At 36.1% G+C, this 14,574-nt stretch overlaps 1 protein-coding gene across 1 annotated transcript; it reads right to left on the bottom strand.

The window, feature by feature from the left end:
* Positions 1–11,789: 11,789 nt before the first annotated feature.
* LOC131045164 (phosphatidylinositol 4-kinase gamma 4-like) lies at positions 11,790–13,508 on the bottom strand. The gene is made up of 2 exons (XM_057978691.2): positions 12,711–13,508; positions 11,790–12,170 (listed from the first exon to the last, which is right to left on the bottom strand). Exons 1-2 carry the CDS (start codon positions 13,506–13,508, stop codon positions 11,790–11,792), a joined length of 1,179 nt encoding a protein of 392 aa, XP_057834674.2.
* Between the last annotated feature and the right edge of the window lie 1,066 nt (positions 13,509–14,574).

Below are 14,574 nucleotides of genomic sequence, written 5' to 3'. Positions count from 1 at the left end.
GACTGGGAAACAAATTGCCTCTTTTATCCTCAATTATCTGATCTACAGATATGGTATTCCAAGTTCAATCATTACAGATAATGGACGACCCTTCAAGAATCAAGATGTCCAAGAACTATGTGAAAAATTTAAAATCCAACATAGGTTCTCTACACCATATTACCCACAGGGCAATGGTCAAGCAGGGGCATCTAACAAGACAATACTAAAAATCCTCAAGAAAACAGTGAATGATGCAGGCAAAGATTGGCATGTACAACTCAATCCAGCACTTGGGCATACAAGACCAGCATCTGCACACCTACCGGAGCAACACCATACTCATTGGTTTATTGATCAGAGGCTATTTTACCCCTGGAGGTAGAGATCCCATCTCTCAGAGTCTCTTTGAAAGGCTTAATCCCAGACGAAGAGTATCGAGTCAACCGACTACAAGAACTTGAGCTATTAGATGAAAGACACCAACATGCTTATACTCATCTCAAAGCATATCAGCAACGCATGTGCAGGAGCTACAATCACAAGGTCATTCCCCGCAACTTCAAGGTTGGTGAACTAGTACTCAAAGAAAATCCAAAAAATTAGCAAGATCGAGAAAAGAAAGGGAAATTTGAGCCTAACTGGTTGGGTCCCTATGTTATCATATCAGTTTATGGATCAGATGCTTATCAGCTAACAAATTCCGAAGGAGATGTGCTTGACGAACCAACTAACAACATCCATCTAAAAAGGTACTATACTTAAGTAGCCTAGTGCACGAAAAAAGGCAAAAACAAAAAATAAAAAAAAATAAAAAATCCAGAAAAAGCAAAAACAAAGTACAATAAAAACAAAGGGTGAAAACCTGGTAAGCAAGCGCTCTTGTGAAAGAATGACTCCTCCATCTATTTCCATACCACATTATCCATACAAACACTATCGGCCATCGCTCGACACTTAGCAAATATCCATTCAGGACATACTTAGCGTAGTCACTATCCTGATTTGTCTATATATATCCTCCTACCACTAATACACCATGGCTCGGAATCACTGTATATATTCACATCGAGAGGCACACTTAGCAAGGGGCATGTAAATTGTATCAATATTGCAAACATTCAAGACATCAAGACTAGATGCAAAACTCAACAACATGACATCCAACAAACCACTACGCTTCATTGTCAAACAACACTAAACAAAACACAAAAATACCAAGGATGGATGATTTTCTAAAGTACTGAATGTTGCACTATAGCATAAAGTCTTAACTAGTTTTGCATTTTGAACTTTTTGCATTATTGGATTCTCTTCCTTGTCTCACTAAATGCTTCACAGCTGGAGGTCAAGGGGAACTTCCAATATTTTCTTAGTCTTCTGTCTGGGAGGTGATCACTTGTACTGTGTGAATACTTGCCTCGAGACGTGATACATCGAATATCACTGAGGGCTTGATTCCACTTCACACTTACAAATGATCTAATCTTGTCTGTTTACGCAATATGCACTTAGGTCATCCTAGTTGATTTATACCTTGACGCTTGTGCTATCTTGCAAAATCAAACATCATGTAAATTTTTCTCAGGTCATTATGGTTCAATTATACCATTATGCTTGTATAAATTTTCAACATATCCTAAAATCAATAAATGCTCAATGATGATATTTACAAAGAATGCAAAAACATGGTTCTATCGGATGGCAAATACAGAATGAGGGATGCTCCAAAAACAATTAGCTGCATATCATTTTACAATTAGTTGCACATCCATTTACAATTAGTTGCATACACATCATTCCATATCATTTAACATCATTTAAATATCATGATACATTTAGCAGCATAAATAAAACATACATCTCATTTTCAAGATACATCTCACAGCATATAAAAGCATACATCCTACATCATACATTACATCATCACATAAAATAAATGCATCCATATCAACACATCACATGATCAAAAATGCTGCCGTATATATATATCTCCAAACTGATCAAAATATACAAAATGTGTCCAAACACTGTGTCCAGTACAACAAATAACAACTGCTCAAAAATACAACAGAGACCATGTCTCTCAAGTATGACTATCTCCTGATGGAGATGGTCTTGCTCTAGATGCACCCGCCCCTGGATCTCCAGGACGGTCCTATCTCGCTGGCCCCGTCACACCTCGGCTCTCAGATCGTGACCCAGTGGCTCGAGATCGGCTAGATCTCGACTGCACAAAACTCTCAACCCGTCGATCCCTGGGTACTACAGCCTCATAATGCCACCTATAATACTCTACCTCCTGCACTCTCCGTGTTAGCTCTCTAAGGGTGTCTCTCAACGGACCACCTGTCGCTGCTCTCTGCACAATCGCCAACACCTCCTCTGCTCATCCTCACCGCTCTATGTCAGTATCTCTCTCAGTGGTCAACTGAGAAATCTGCCACTGATAGGTCAAAATCTGTGCCTGCAGCTGCTGAACGGTAATCTGCAAGGTCCAGATCTATGCATCCTCCACATGACCTGGCACTCAAACCCATAGCGGTACCTGTGCTGGAGGAACCCCTCCCACTCGCCCTATCCTCGGTGCTGGAGGGGGGAGTACATCTGCCCTCCTCCTCTGTGCTGGTCTCCTCAGCTCCTCCTCACCACCCACTGTAGCTAACACCTCCCCCACTCTCCCCTCTCCACTAGCTCCAATAGCCAATCCACCTCTCCCCCTGTCTATCCTCCCCTGTCTAACTGCTCTATCCGCTCCTCTCCTCCCTCTCTCTCCCCACCTCCCTCTGGCTCCTCCTCCTCCATCATCCCCATCTCCTCCATCATCTCCCCCATCTCCCTCCTCCTCATCGGAGTCAAACGCTGGCCTCATCTCCTTCGGATTTGAGATCCTAGCCACCGCCCGCACAGCAAACAAACGGGCGAACTCATCTGTCATCCCTGCGTCCTGAATCTCTGGGGCATAGTCCCAGATCTGCCCAGCTAACCCCACAAACTCCTCCACTGCCACCGCACTATCAATAGTCGGCCCCCAATCGGCCACATCCTGCTACCTACATGCATACAGGAACGCTCCCAGAGGAATCCCCTACTGGCGCCCAAACTGCCTCAAAACTCGGGTCACCACAAACCGCTCAATGACAAACAGGGTCCTCCCAATCAGATATCGTGTCATAAATACAAAGGGCATCTCTAGCCCATCCTCCACCCATACCTCACAACCTGTATATGGTCTCCAGGTAACCGTATCTATATCATCAAAAACCCTCCTCCAATGCTCTAGTTTGCCCAGCTTACGCTGGACAACTAGACCTCTATATCCATAGGCATATGCTGCACCTACAGGCCTCTCTATCTGCCAATGGCCTCGCTGTTGGAATGCACTCCCAACACCATACCTGTAAAAGGGTCACGCTAGCTGACAAACTATCATACCCAAGGTATACTACCTCATGCAAACTCCTGTATAAGTGAGCCAGCATCGCTGACCCCCATGCAAATCTCCGGCCCTGTGTGACCATCTCCTCCAACACTAACCCCCATCCCACCGAGAATCCCTTTGACCTACGATCAAGACAAAGGAATCCCCCAATAAATCCTGCCAGTACAGATGGCAGCGGTGCATAACCCAAATCCAAAAACTCCTGCCAGGGGATCTCATAGCCACAAACTATGTCATCCTGAAATATGCAGCGTAGTGCCTCTGTGCCACCCTCCTCTGACTGCTCATAGGGAAGTAGTGCCCCTACTATAGGAATCCGCAAAATCTGGTAGCAATCCTCCGGTGTCACTGTCATCTCTCCAGTGGCAAAATGAAAGGTGTTCGTGTTGCTATGCCACCTCTCTGCCAATGCTGTCAAAAGCCCCCGGTTCACAGTGAACTGAGGCATATCCAGAAGAGAAGTCAATCCACATCTCTCAATAATATCCAAATCTGCCTGTGACAATTGTGGTATCAACGTCCACGGTCTCGGGAATCTCTCCCTCGATTGTACAACACCCAATCGCTCCTGTCAACAAACAAAACATATCCACTATCAGTTTCCACATCAAAACAAAGATATCAAAATCAAACTTACATCAACAACATGAAACAATTTGCTCATCTACATCAAAGTTCAAAATCCTATCATTTCATATCAACTTGTAAAACAACTCAAGTTCTCAAAAACCATATCAAAACTTTTAAAACAACTCAAGTACCAAAATCACATAAACTTGTAAGATAACTCAAGTTTCCCACCCATATCAGCTTGTAACACAACTCAAGTTTCCAACCCATATCAGCTTGTAATACACATCAGGCTTCCCACATCAAACTTGAAATAGAACACGCAAATACATCATATTTTGATCAAAACAACAGATTGATATCTATACATAACTTGAAAACTCGCAAATCACAACAAGTTATACAAACACTCATATTGGAAAAATTCATCAAAACACAACAGGCAAACAAAACAAATTTTCAAATTGACCAAAATTGCAAATTTTTTTCCGATGCGCTAAAACAGATCTTCAATGCGCTAAAACATCCCCACGCGTTAGGCTGCTTTTCCTACACGCTAATCTATTTGTCCTATGCACTAGACTCTATCTACATGCTACTCTTTTCACCCAATGCGCTACCTAACCCACCCCATGCACTAGACTCTGTCGACGCGCTAATCTACCACTCCTAAGCGCTACCCTTTTAGCCCTATGCGCTAGGTTAGTCCTACGCACTAAACCCCCTTTCCAATGCGAACCCCTGTGGCCCCTATGCACTAGGTCATACCTACGCGCTAACCTATTGACGCGATGCGCTACCCAACACTTTATATGCGCTATTATCCATGCATGCGCTAACCTAAAAGTTTTATGCGCTAGCCTACATTTTTTGGATGCGACCCCTAAATTTGAACTTGATGCGCTACTTCGCACTTCATATGCGCTACTATGGACCCTAGACGCACTAAAACGAAACATCCGAACTTTGAAATTCAAAAAGTGACTAAAAATGACAAAACAAAAAATCAAAAAAGGGTAAAAAACGTTGACTTACTGGTGGTCCCCGCGCTATAGGTCTCCGGTACCTCCGAACGCGCTCGAAACGGTGTCTGTGATAGGGAATCGACATTTTCTCTCCAGAGCAAATTCTCTTTCTTCACAATCAACAAAGCACAAATGAACCTAAATCAACCCCTTTTCCCCTTTTATAGAAGGAAAATGAAATTAGGGTTAGCCAACTGGACCTGTAATATGGTCGCGGTCTCCCCTATACCAAAATAGTTGTCACTTATCGGGAGATGAATCAATCAGCACACTTTTTACATGCCCGAAATCATACACATCATATGCAACTCATCAACTTAAATAAAATTTTTTTTTCAAAATATTGATTCATCTCCCGAGGGGGCATCATCATCAAATATCGAATCTGGGGCATCACATTAAATCTGGGGCACGACTGGCAAATCAAAAAAATGACACAAAAATTGCATTTGATCATAAATCATGATAAAACATCATTTTCTTTGAAATAACATGTGCACACATGTCACTTCAAAGAGGGGCAAAATGTAGACGTATAAAAATGACCATATTCCTAAATGAATATTTTATGTTCATTTCTCTATTTAATTAAATCCAATTTAATTAAATTATCCACATTCTTCTATTTTATTAAGTAAATTACTCAATTTATTTAAATAAAATTCACTATATCCATTTAATGAATAAATCATTTTATTCAATTAAATCCCCCTATCCACTTTTAATTAAATTCAAATTTAATTAAATAGTTATCCTAAAATTGAATAAATCTAATTTATTTAATTTCTCCAAATTACAACCAAATTGAGTGAAATTCTTTATTTCAATTAAAATCCTATTATCCCTCCATCCAAACCCCTTTCTAATCCCTTCTAGAATCTTCTAATCAACCTAACCCCTCCTCTAAACTTTGTCATATCCCTAAGCAAAGGGAAGTCACTTCTCAAAAACCTTAAAGTCTTTGATAACCATTAAAGGTTTTCAACCTTCAACCACCAAAACCCTTAAAGTCTTTGAAAACCATTGAAGGCTTCCAACCTTGAACCACTTAATCCCCAAAGTCTCCAATAACTATTAATGGTTAATTCAAACCCTCCCACATGGTTAAAACATTTGTTTTGACTCAACCTCTATCCAACCCAAGGGTCTCATTAGGCCTTTAATGCTTTGACCATGATTATCTCTTAATCATTTGCACAAAGGTTTATCCTTGGATTAACTCTTAATCTAGTGGGTAAGCCTAACTTAGACTTGACCCTTAGCCTTTAGATAACCATGAGGTCTTCTCAGGCCTTTAATGCCTCCAACCTCTTTTCTCAACCCAACCCTATGTTGACACTTGTCACCATTTCATTGGTGCCAATTGTGCACATGGATCCCCAACTTTCAAACTTGGCCCTTGATTAAACCTTTCAATCCTGACCATCCATTGCCTTGTTTGTGCTATAAATAGAGCTCTCATTCCTCCATTTTAAACAATCATCTTTCAAATTTGAAGCATCACACTTATGCTCAAATTCTTTCAAGCTTTCTCATTTCATATATGCTCCTCATTTAGCCTCTTTTAAATCAGGAAGTAGATTAAATATGCATATTTAGAATAAGTTCTTTATCATTTTAGCTCAATCATAGATTAAATATATCATGCTAGGATAGTATTCATACAAATCTTGTCATCTTATCATTTAGTTTATTATCATACATAGCTTAACACATCTCATCCTAAAATCTATCAAAGCATCTCTCGTTCTCGCATTTACCATCCCTAAACCATTTTGCTCAGTGATCTAAGAGCAAAAACATTGGTTTGAGGGACATTGTGAGATATAGAACCATGGGACCCTCCTTGGGAAGCTGAGTAACACTACGTTACTCCATAGCTTGCATCAAGAAGTCCTCTGTGTGTGTGTGGACAAGTATTTAACTAAATTTTCACATATTAAGTTTTACTCACCCACTTTTCCCGCATACAAGATATAAATAAAGAAAATGACTTATTCCTCTCATTTGATGAGATTCCTTTCTTTGTTGAGCACCATGAGGAGGATTTTTCTATGTGTACAATGGTAGAAGTCTTAGAGTGGTAGGTAGATGTTAAGGAGCTTTTTGGGTAATGTGAGGATAATGAGGTGCATGAGACTAAGAATAAGGAAGCATTCCCTATCAGAGAATAAAGAAAGGAGGATATTGATGATGTGTCATTTTGAGATGAGTTAAAAGTTTTCCATGCAGTGAACGTTTGCATCATGCCATCATCTCCTATGTTGGAGGATCATTATGAACATGCACAATAGGAGGGGGTTACCATACTAGAAGATGAGTCAATAGGATCCATTCTTACTGATCAACAAGACATAAAGGAAGCAGATCATAATAGTAAGTCCAATGCTAATTCCTTGAAATTAGCACTTTTAATAGGATGTCCCATGAGGCATCTAGAGCTCAATCAAGGACCTACAAGTCACCCCTAGTCATGCTTACTTCAAAGCATGATTATGAGCATGAAGGAGAGAAATTTTTTCTTCCCTATTAACCACAAGCAGACATCATTCACAAGTGGTTAAGCTACTTTGTTCACAACCTTTCAAATGTACTCCAACAACTTGTAGATGCTTATTATTTTTTCCTTTCTAGATGACTATCCAAGAAAATGTGAACCATCAGAAGAGTAAAACAAGGAAGCTACTTTGATAAGATAGTTAATGGTTTTTTTTCAGTTTCTTGCCTTGTTGTTTAGCTTAGGGTAGGATAGGTTAAGACTAGTTTCTATTATTTTCCTAGAAGTGTTGTTGCACCCTACATTCTCCTTAAGGGAATGAATTCTATAGGATTCTTTTCCTCCAAGTGCAAGTTTGTGCATGTTGTTGGCCCCTTTGTTGTGGTTCCCCCTTTCATGACTTCATGACCAATTAATGACTAAGGCTATTGGTTTTCAATGTTCCACAAGTAAACATAAATAGGGATACCGAGGGTGTCAATGATGTTTTAGTTACCTATAAATTAGTGTCATGGCAAGTGGAGCAGTTAGTATATTTAGTTGTCTTTAATTTGCAAAAAGGGGGTTGAAGAGGTTCACATTTTCACTAGTTTTAGAAGTAGACTATAGCAATAATGGTAGATATAGTCGTAGAAGAATTTTGAACTCTATCAAACCTTAGAAAATTCCCCTCACGAGTAAGATTTGAATATTTTAGACTATGCTAAAAAGGGTTTTGTAATTTGTCCCCCCCAACAATGAAGAGGATGTGGTGTTTCGTGTTGATCTTTTCAGAGCTTTTGATTTCTCATTATTTCTAATCTCATTTTTGTAAAATTTTTCTAACATAATGGTTATATTTTGAGATTTCAAATAATTCATGTGATCTTTTGACATTATTGTAAATGTTTTATGGTTATGGGTTACACAATTCACTAATGAAGGTGAACCACATTAAATTTTTGGAATATCACCTTAGGATATATTTATAGCATTATTTATTTCAGTGTATTTTTATCCCTTTTCATCTCCCTTATAAAATCCAACAAGATAAATTGTAAATTCTTATAGGTTGTTTCATAGACCACATGTAGTCTCACATTTTTAAAACTTTCAAATGACCCTCATAGTAAGCGAAAGTTTTGGAGGTCAACGTCATCAAAATTCTAAATATAATTTACTTGAGGACAAGTTAAGGTTTTGAAAGGAGGAATGATGTTAGTAGTGAATAAGAGTCATCAAACACAATTCGAGACTATCTATAGCATTTTTGTATCAAATCCATGAATCATAAGGTTAGGAAGGTAGCTTGTAGACTAGGCATATCATGTATTGATCATGTCCCATTCCTTAGATATAAATATACTGTAAGATGTAGTTGCCAAAAGAGAGCTCATATAATTGAAGAATCTAATTGAAAATAGAGATTCAAGTGTATATGATATAAATGTATATGGGGATATAAGGTGATATAAGAATGTATATAATATCTAAAATTCATATAAATAATACAAATATATTTGGGATCTATATGTGATGTGTTGACTTCTTGGTAGATTATGAATAACACATCACATATGAGTCCCAGAATTATTTGTATTATTTATATAATATTAGTACATCATATACATACTTATATCCTCTTATATCCCTCTATACATTTATATCATATACACTCATCTCTATTTTATATTACGTTCTTCACTTATATGGAATCTCTATTAATCTCTCTATTTTGGTGACTAAATATTAATGAGGTTCACCTTCATCAATACACAATGCGACCCATAAACATAAAACATTTACAAAAATATCAAAATAGCACATGCATGATTTTAAATCCTAATATATAACAACTACGTTAGAAATTAGAAACCCAAAACTAGAAATAGTAAGAAAAAACAACTCTAAAAAGATAAACACATACAACCACATCCTCTTTATAGTTGGGGGAAAAAAATTACAAAGACCATTTTGGCGCAATCAGAAATATTCAGATCTTACTTGCGAGGGCATCTGGTAAGGTTCAAAAAATTTAAGAGAAAACATAGAATAACCTTAATTCACTAAATAAGAGTGTTATCTTTCTTAGGAGAGGAATCTAAACTTTAGAAAACTACTAATAATGACAAAGAAATCTTGAAGTATGTGAAATATCCTTTTTTAGCATTGATGGAATTATTCAATGTTCTTAAGTGAACAAGAATCATGACAATCTCTTAAGAATAGAAATAACTCCTCTGAAGCTCTATCCATAATCTTACTAATAAACATGAGTTTTATTTGGGATTCTTGATAAAATCATTATCAATTATTTGCTTCTATTTAAATATTTGACCACTCATTTTTCTTATAGAAGGTGCAAGTGTTTCTATTTCAACATTATCGTAGTGTGATGGATATCTATGATAGTGGATTCGTATGCTAAAAATAAAATAAAAAGATCATTTAAAAGCATATCCCATGAGCATTTTTAGAGTTTAAATTGAAATCCGTCACATAATAGAGTGATATCTTTAGCCATGGTGAGTACAACCTCAGAAAGGTAATCTTGGGTGAATTTTTTTTAACACAAAGTTCACCAAGATGTGGAAATATGACCTATAACTACATTAATGCTATATTACAAATAATTTTTTTCCATAAGAGAGAAATCTTAAACTGAAAAAGAATATATTAATAATGGAAAATAAAAGTTTGATGAATAGCAAGTAGATTGATTAAGAGTTCTTTACCTTCTTTCAAGTGCTTAGTTGACTAAGATATGTGAAAAGGTCCCTAAGATTGGAAAAATTCTTATACACTCTATTCCTAAATTCAATCCACTAAAAATAAGCTTTTAGTTGACCTCCCCTAAGACAATTATTAGTATTAATTTACTTGATTAGCATCGTCTAACCACTCACAATTATAGCTCAAAGGTGAAAATAATAGTTCTTACAACTTATGGTTGTGGGCAAAATCTTTGACGTGGTGTCTTCATGAGTCATTGTGAAAAGTGTAAACTAACACCCATAAATCCATATAAAAGAGGTACAATTAATAGAATTATTGCAGCATTCAATCTAGCTAGTTTGATGCAAATATTGTGGCTCCAAATTCTAAACACATCAAATACGAGAAGTTTTTGAAGATGAGTTAATGAAAATATGTTATGGAAGAATTGAGTTATCTACTGGGATTAGCAAACTACCCTTCATTAAAATATTTATTATCAAGTGATCAAAGAGGACTATTTTTATAACTGTCAACTACAAAGGAAAAATATTTTATAAATGAAAGGAAAGATTGAGTGGACTATGCATGGCTCTATCACATCATTTTAGATCTAGTGTAAAGTTTACTGAAACTATATTAGGAATATTGATTAAAGGTGCTAGGTAATAATGGGATTCAAAGTCAAAATTCATTGCATATGTGAACTAAGCTTCCCTCTTACTTATTATCTAATGTATAGAGAGATTGACACATCTATTTGATGTCAAATCCACCATATTAAAGTCTTCACACTCAGCCCAAACTGCAATATGAGCTCATTAAACAATTAAAACAAAAAATAATCTTGCAATATCATTTTTAAAAACATAAATATTAATAACACCAAAGAAATCATTATCAATATTAAAGACAACCCATAAATCCCTAGGGGTCATATTTGGGAATGATCTCAACCTGGCTTGCTTAAGATTACAATTAGAGTCCATGAAAGATCTATCTATGATTTGTTGACTCGAGCATAGAACATGCTTCAAAGATCAATCAAAATATGGATTACATACTATTTATAGATGACATTAAATGTAAGAATAATAAAAACCACACAAGAGAGCATATGTAAAACTTACCTACCAAAATACCTTTGATACTTATTTCCAAAGTCTCTTTGAAGGAGGAGTCACTCTCTTGCACATCCAAATCAACAAAACGATTACTGAATTGCTAATATTTAAAATCGATTAAAAAAGAAGAACAATCATTCTAAGCCCAAAATGAAAGAAAAAGGAAACAACACCAAAAAAATGAAAAAAATAAAATAAAAATAAAATAAAAATCCCAATAAATATGAAGGATATATATAAACTCCCACATAGAAAAGAAGCAAAAAAAAATGAACTGACTACTGGTTAAACTAGACAGATGCAATAGAGATCTCAATGCATTTTCCAAATTAGCATCTAAAACTGAGTGAAATTGAAAATAGATATAGAATTTAAGAAAGTTTTGTGATTTACGAAAGAGAGAAATTTCATTAGCTTAGGTTTGAAACGCTCCATTAAACTAGATTGTCACCAAGCTCTCATTTCTTCATGTTTGCTATATAACTGTCAATTTTCACAGAGACGGCTTCAAGGAAAACCACTTCACTAGATCCTGGAGGTATGGCCTTTTCTGCCTCTTCTAATATAATTTCGATATCAGATGCCTCTACATCAAGCTTCACCTTACACATTATACAAGCAATATTATTAGCAGTAAGACCGGCAGCCGCACTCTTCTTCAATAACATGGTAGAAATGCGCAACACAAGGCATGATTCAGGAGATATCTTCAATTTATGAAGCTTAAGCATTTCAATATCCTTTTCTGCATCTAAAGATTCTATATACTTGAGCATCTCCAGGCTATAAGGCATATACGCCTGACGCCAGAATCTCCACTCTAGTGTAATTCCTTCAAACTATAACAATACAACAGACCAACAATGAAAAAGAAAAATTAAAAATTATACTAGAACATAACTCAGAAAGGTTTGGAAAATCAAATTTGTGGGGCTGTCTAGATTGTTTTCTTTTCAATTTATTGAGAATTTACTTTTAAAAGACTTAAGGCAGGTATGTTTAGGTTTTGTTTTTGACTAAAACACTTAGTATATTATTTTTAGACTGAAAAACAAATGTTGATATTTTACCTGCCAAACTTTTTTTTCTACTTCTAATTATTTAGTAAATTTTTTTCTTATTTTTGAATGTGAAATAATTTCTTATCTATCTTATATTAATAAGACATCCATTCACCTCTCTTTTCTATAGACTTAACTAGAATTACACTACTGCACAATAAAGATCACATAGTGTGATCCAAAACGCTGAAATTAAAACTACCCACAGTTTTCACCAAAAACATTGTGCAATAATTCATAGCCTGCAGAAAAATCATATTACAATTACATTATTAACATACCCAATGGAAAATAAAAATGAGTTAAGGGTGGACTTACGCTCTCTGGAAGGCAAAAACCATGATCTATAGGAACAAGTCGATCAGGGGAATCTATATTTTCCAAATACAAAATATTCCCCACATGTCTATCTGCATTTGCCAGCCGAATATCCAAAATAGAAATCATGTGCACTTCATTTACAGGAATTTTACTTGATCCCATCTCTTCGCAACTATAGCCATTTTTGACATACTTCTGTAAGGAACCCACTTTCACTTTGTTCATTTCAGACATGCCATTAAAAACTGCATGGCAACACTTTACTAACATGGTGGGAGGAACCCCTGCAAAGCCAACTTCATCATCACCATTCTTCCTTGGACCACTAAGAGGATGATCTAATATGTAAGTTGCAAGTTCTCTATACCAGCCCTCCCCAGCTTTAACACCTTTAGTCATGTAAGGCTCTTTGGTAGTTGAAGTATAGTTTTTAGGGTTGTTTAAAGCATAAGGCTCCTCATCCATTGGCTTGAAGACACCAATTATTTTTCCTTTTGCATTTGGCATGAAGTATACTCCACCTGTTCCATCTGAGACTTTAATAGGAGACTGTCCTGATTCTAAACCTTGTCTTATGGCTTCTATCATGTCTTCACAAACTGGAGATAGTTTGTATGTAGAACTAGGAATCAGTGGTTCTATAATTATATCATCTCTGCTTCTGCTTTTGCTTCTACTTCTGCTTCTACCTTTGCTGCTTCTCCTCCTATGTTGCTCAAACAACCAATCAAAGGATTTTCTAAGCTCTCGTGTAGGTATCGCATAGTTAATGATTTTCTGAATTGCTGAAGTCATTTTTTACTTCAAGTCTTCTAAGTGCTTAGAACCCTATTGACAAATAATTCTGCCAAATGTCTTCTAATTGCGTGGGCATGTTTGAAAGCATTTGTTGAATGGATCTCTTGTAGCTGAAAAAAAGAAAGGAGAGACGCAACTCTTGGTGATGGCCTGTACTGTATTAGACTAATCACCAAAAGTAAATAATCATTGGATTTGTTAACAAAATAAGTGGGTAATTAATAAAATGTATACATCAAGGACACTTGTACGTCGGCCGGCCAGAGATCTCCTCATTTATCTGTCCCAAAAGAATAATTGATGCAAATGTCCATTTTAACTATTAATTTTTCTTATATTATAAAGTTTCTCTTTTTCAAGACTACAAAGAAGTATATATGATATCATAAGATCTCATCGTTGCTAATATAAATCGGCTGCTCATAAAATAGTAGAGTAATTCTCACAAATGCCAAAAGAAAGGTATATTGCAATAGCATAAAACCACTCAAGAAAAACTTGTAAACCACGGAATAGCATTACCACCTAGACTTTGCATCTCTAAGAATTTGGCTACTCACCAGTTTGCGTTTACAAGAACAAACCTTACAAAAGTACATTATGAAATTTCATATTTTATAATGAATTTTTTATATAAATTACAATTCTTTTTAGTAAATTATTCTTATTCAATTTTGTAAAAATAAACTGTGAGAGAAAGATATATTCAGAGTCCATTAAAAAAAACCAAGGCATGAATATGTTAGGAGAGGCCGATCCTTTTCAAGTTATAACTTTGATTCATATGTAATCCATGGGAATTTGTTTAAGCAATAACAATTGACAATTGGTTTTTCCTTTTATTCCTTAACCAGTTACTCAAATGCAAAATATCCAAAATTTGGCTAAGAGTCGAATGGATTTAAATCCTCTATTTTGTAAATTGTTTAAATGGGTATTTGTATTTCACATTTGGTGAGAATTGGATGAAAATTGGCCAAGTTATGGTAAAACAAAGGTTTCAATGATTTTACAAACCACTAGGAGTGCTGACAATAGTTTTCAAAATAGTGAGAATCATTGA

Source organism: Cryptomeria japonica, chromosome 8 (genome assembly GCF_030272615.1).
Source record: "Cryptomeria japonica chromosome 8, Sugi_1.0, whole genome shotgun sequence".
Classification (NCBI taxonomy): Eukaryota; Viridiplantae; Streptophyta; class Pinopsida; order Cupressales; family Cupressaceae; genus Cryptomeria; species Cryptomeria japonica.
Note: the sequence above shows the minus strand (reverse complement) of the source record. Positions and strands in the feature narration are given on the sequence as shown.

Bases quoted from the DNA above. Each gene is read 5' to 3' on its own strand.
- LOC131045164 (XM_057978691.2), bottom strand. From the start codon at position 13,508: ATGACTTCAGCAATTCAGAAAATCATTAACTATGCGATACCTACACGA. The intron at 12,171-12,710 runs GTAAGTCCACCC...GTATTGTTATAG, and splicing joins GTTTTTGCCTTCCAGAGAGC to TTTGAAGGAATTACACTAGA.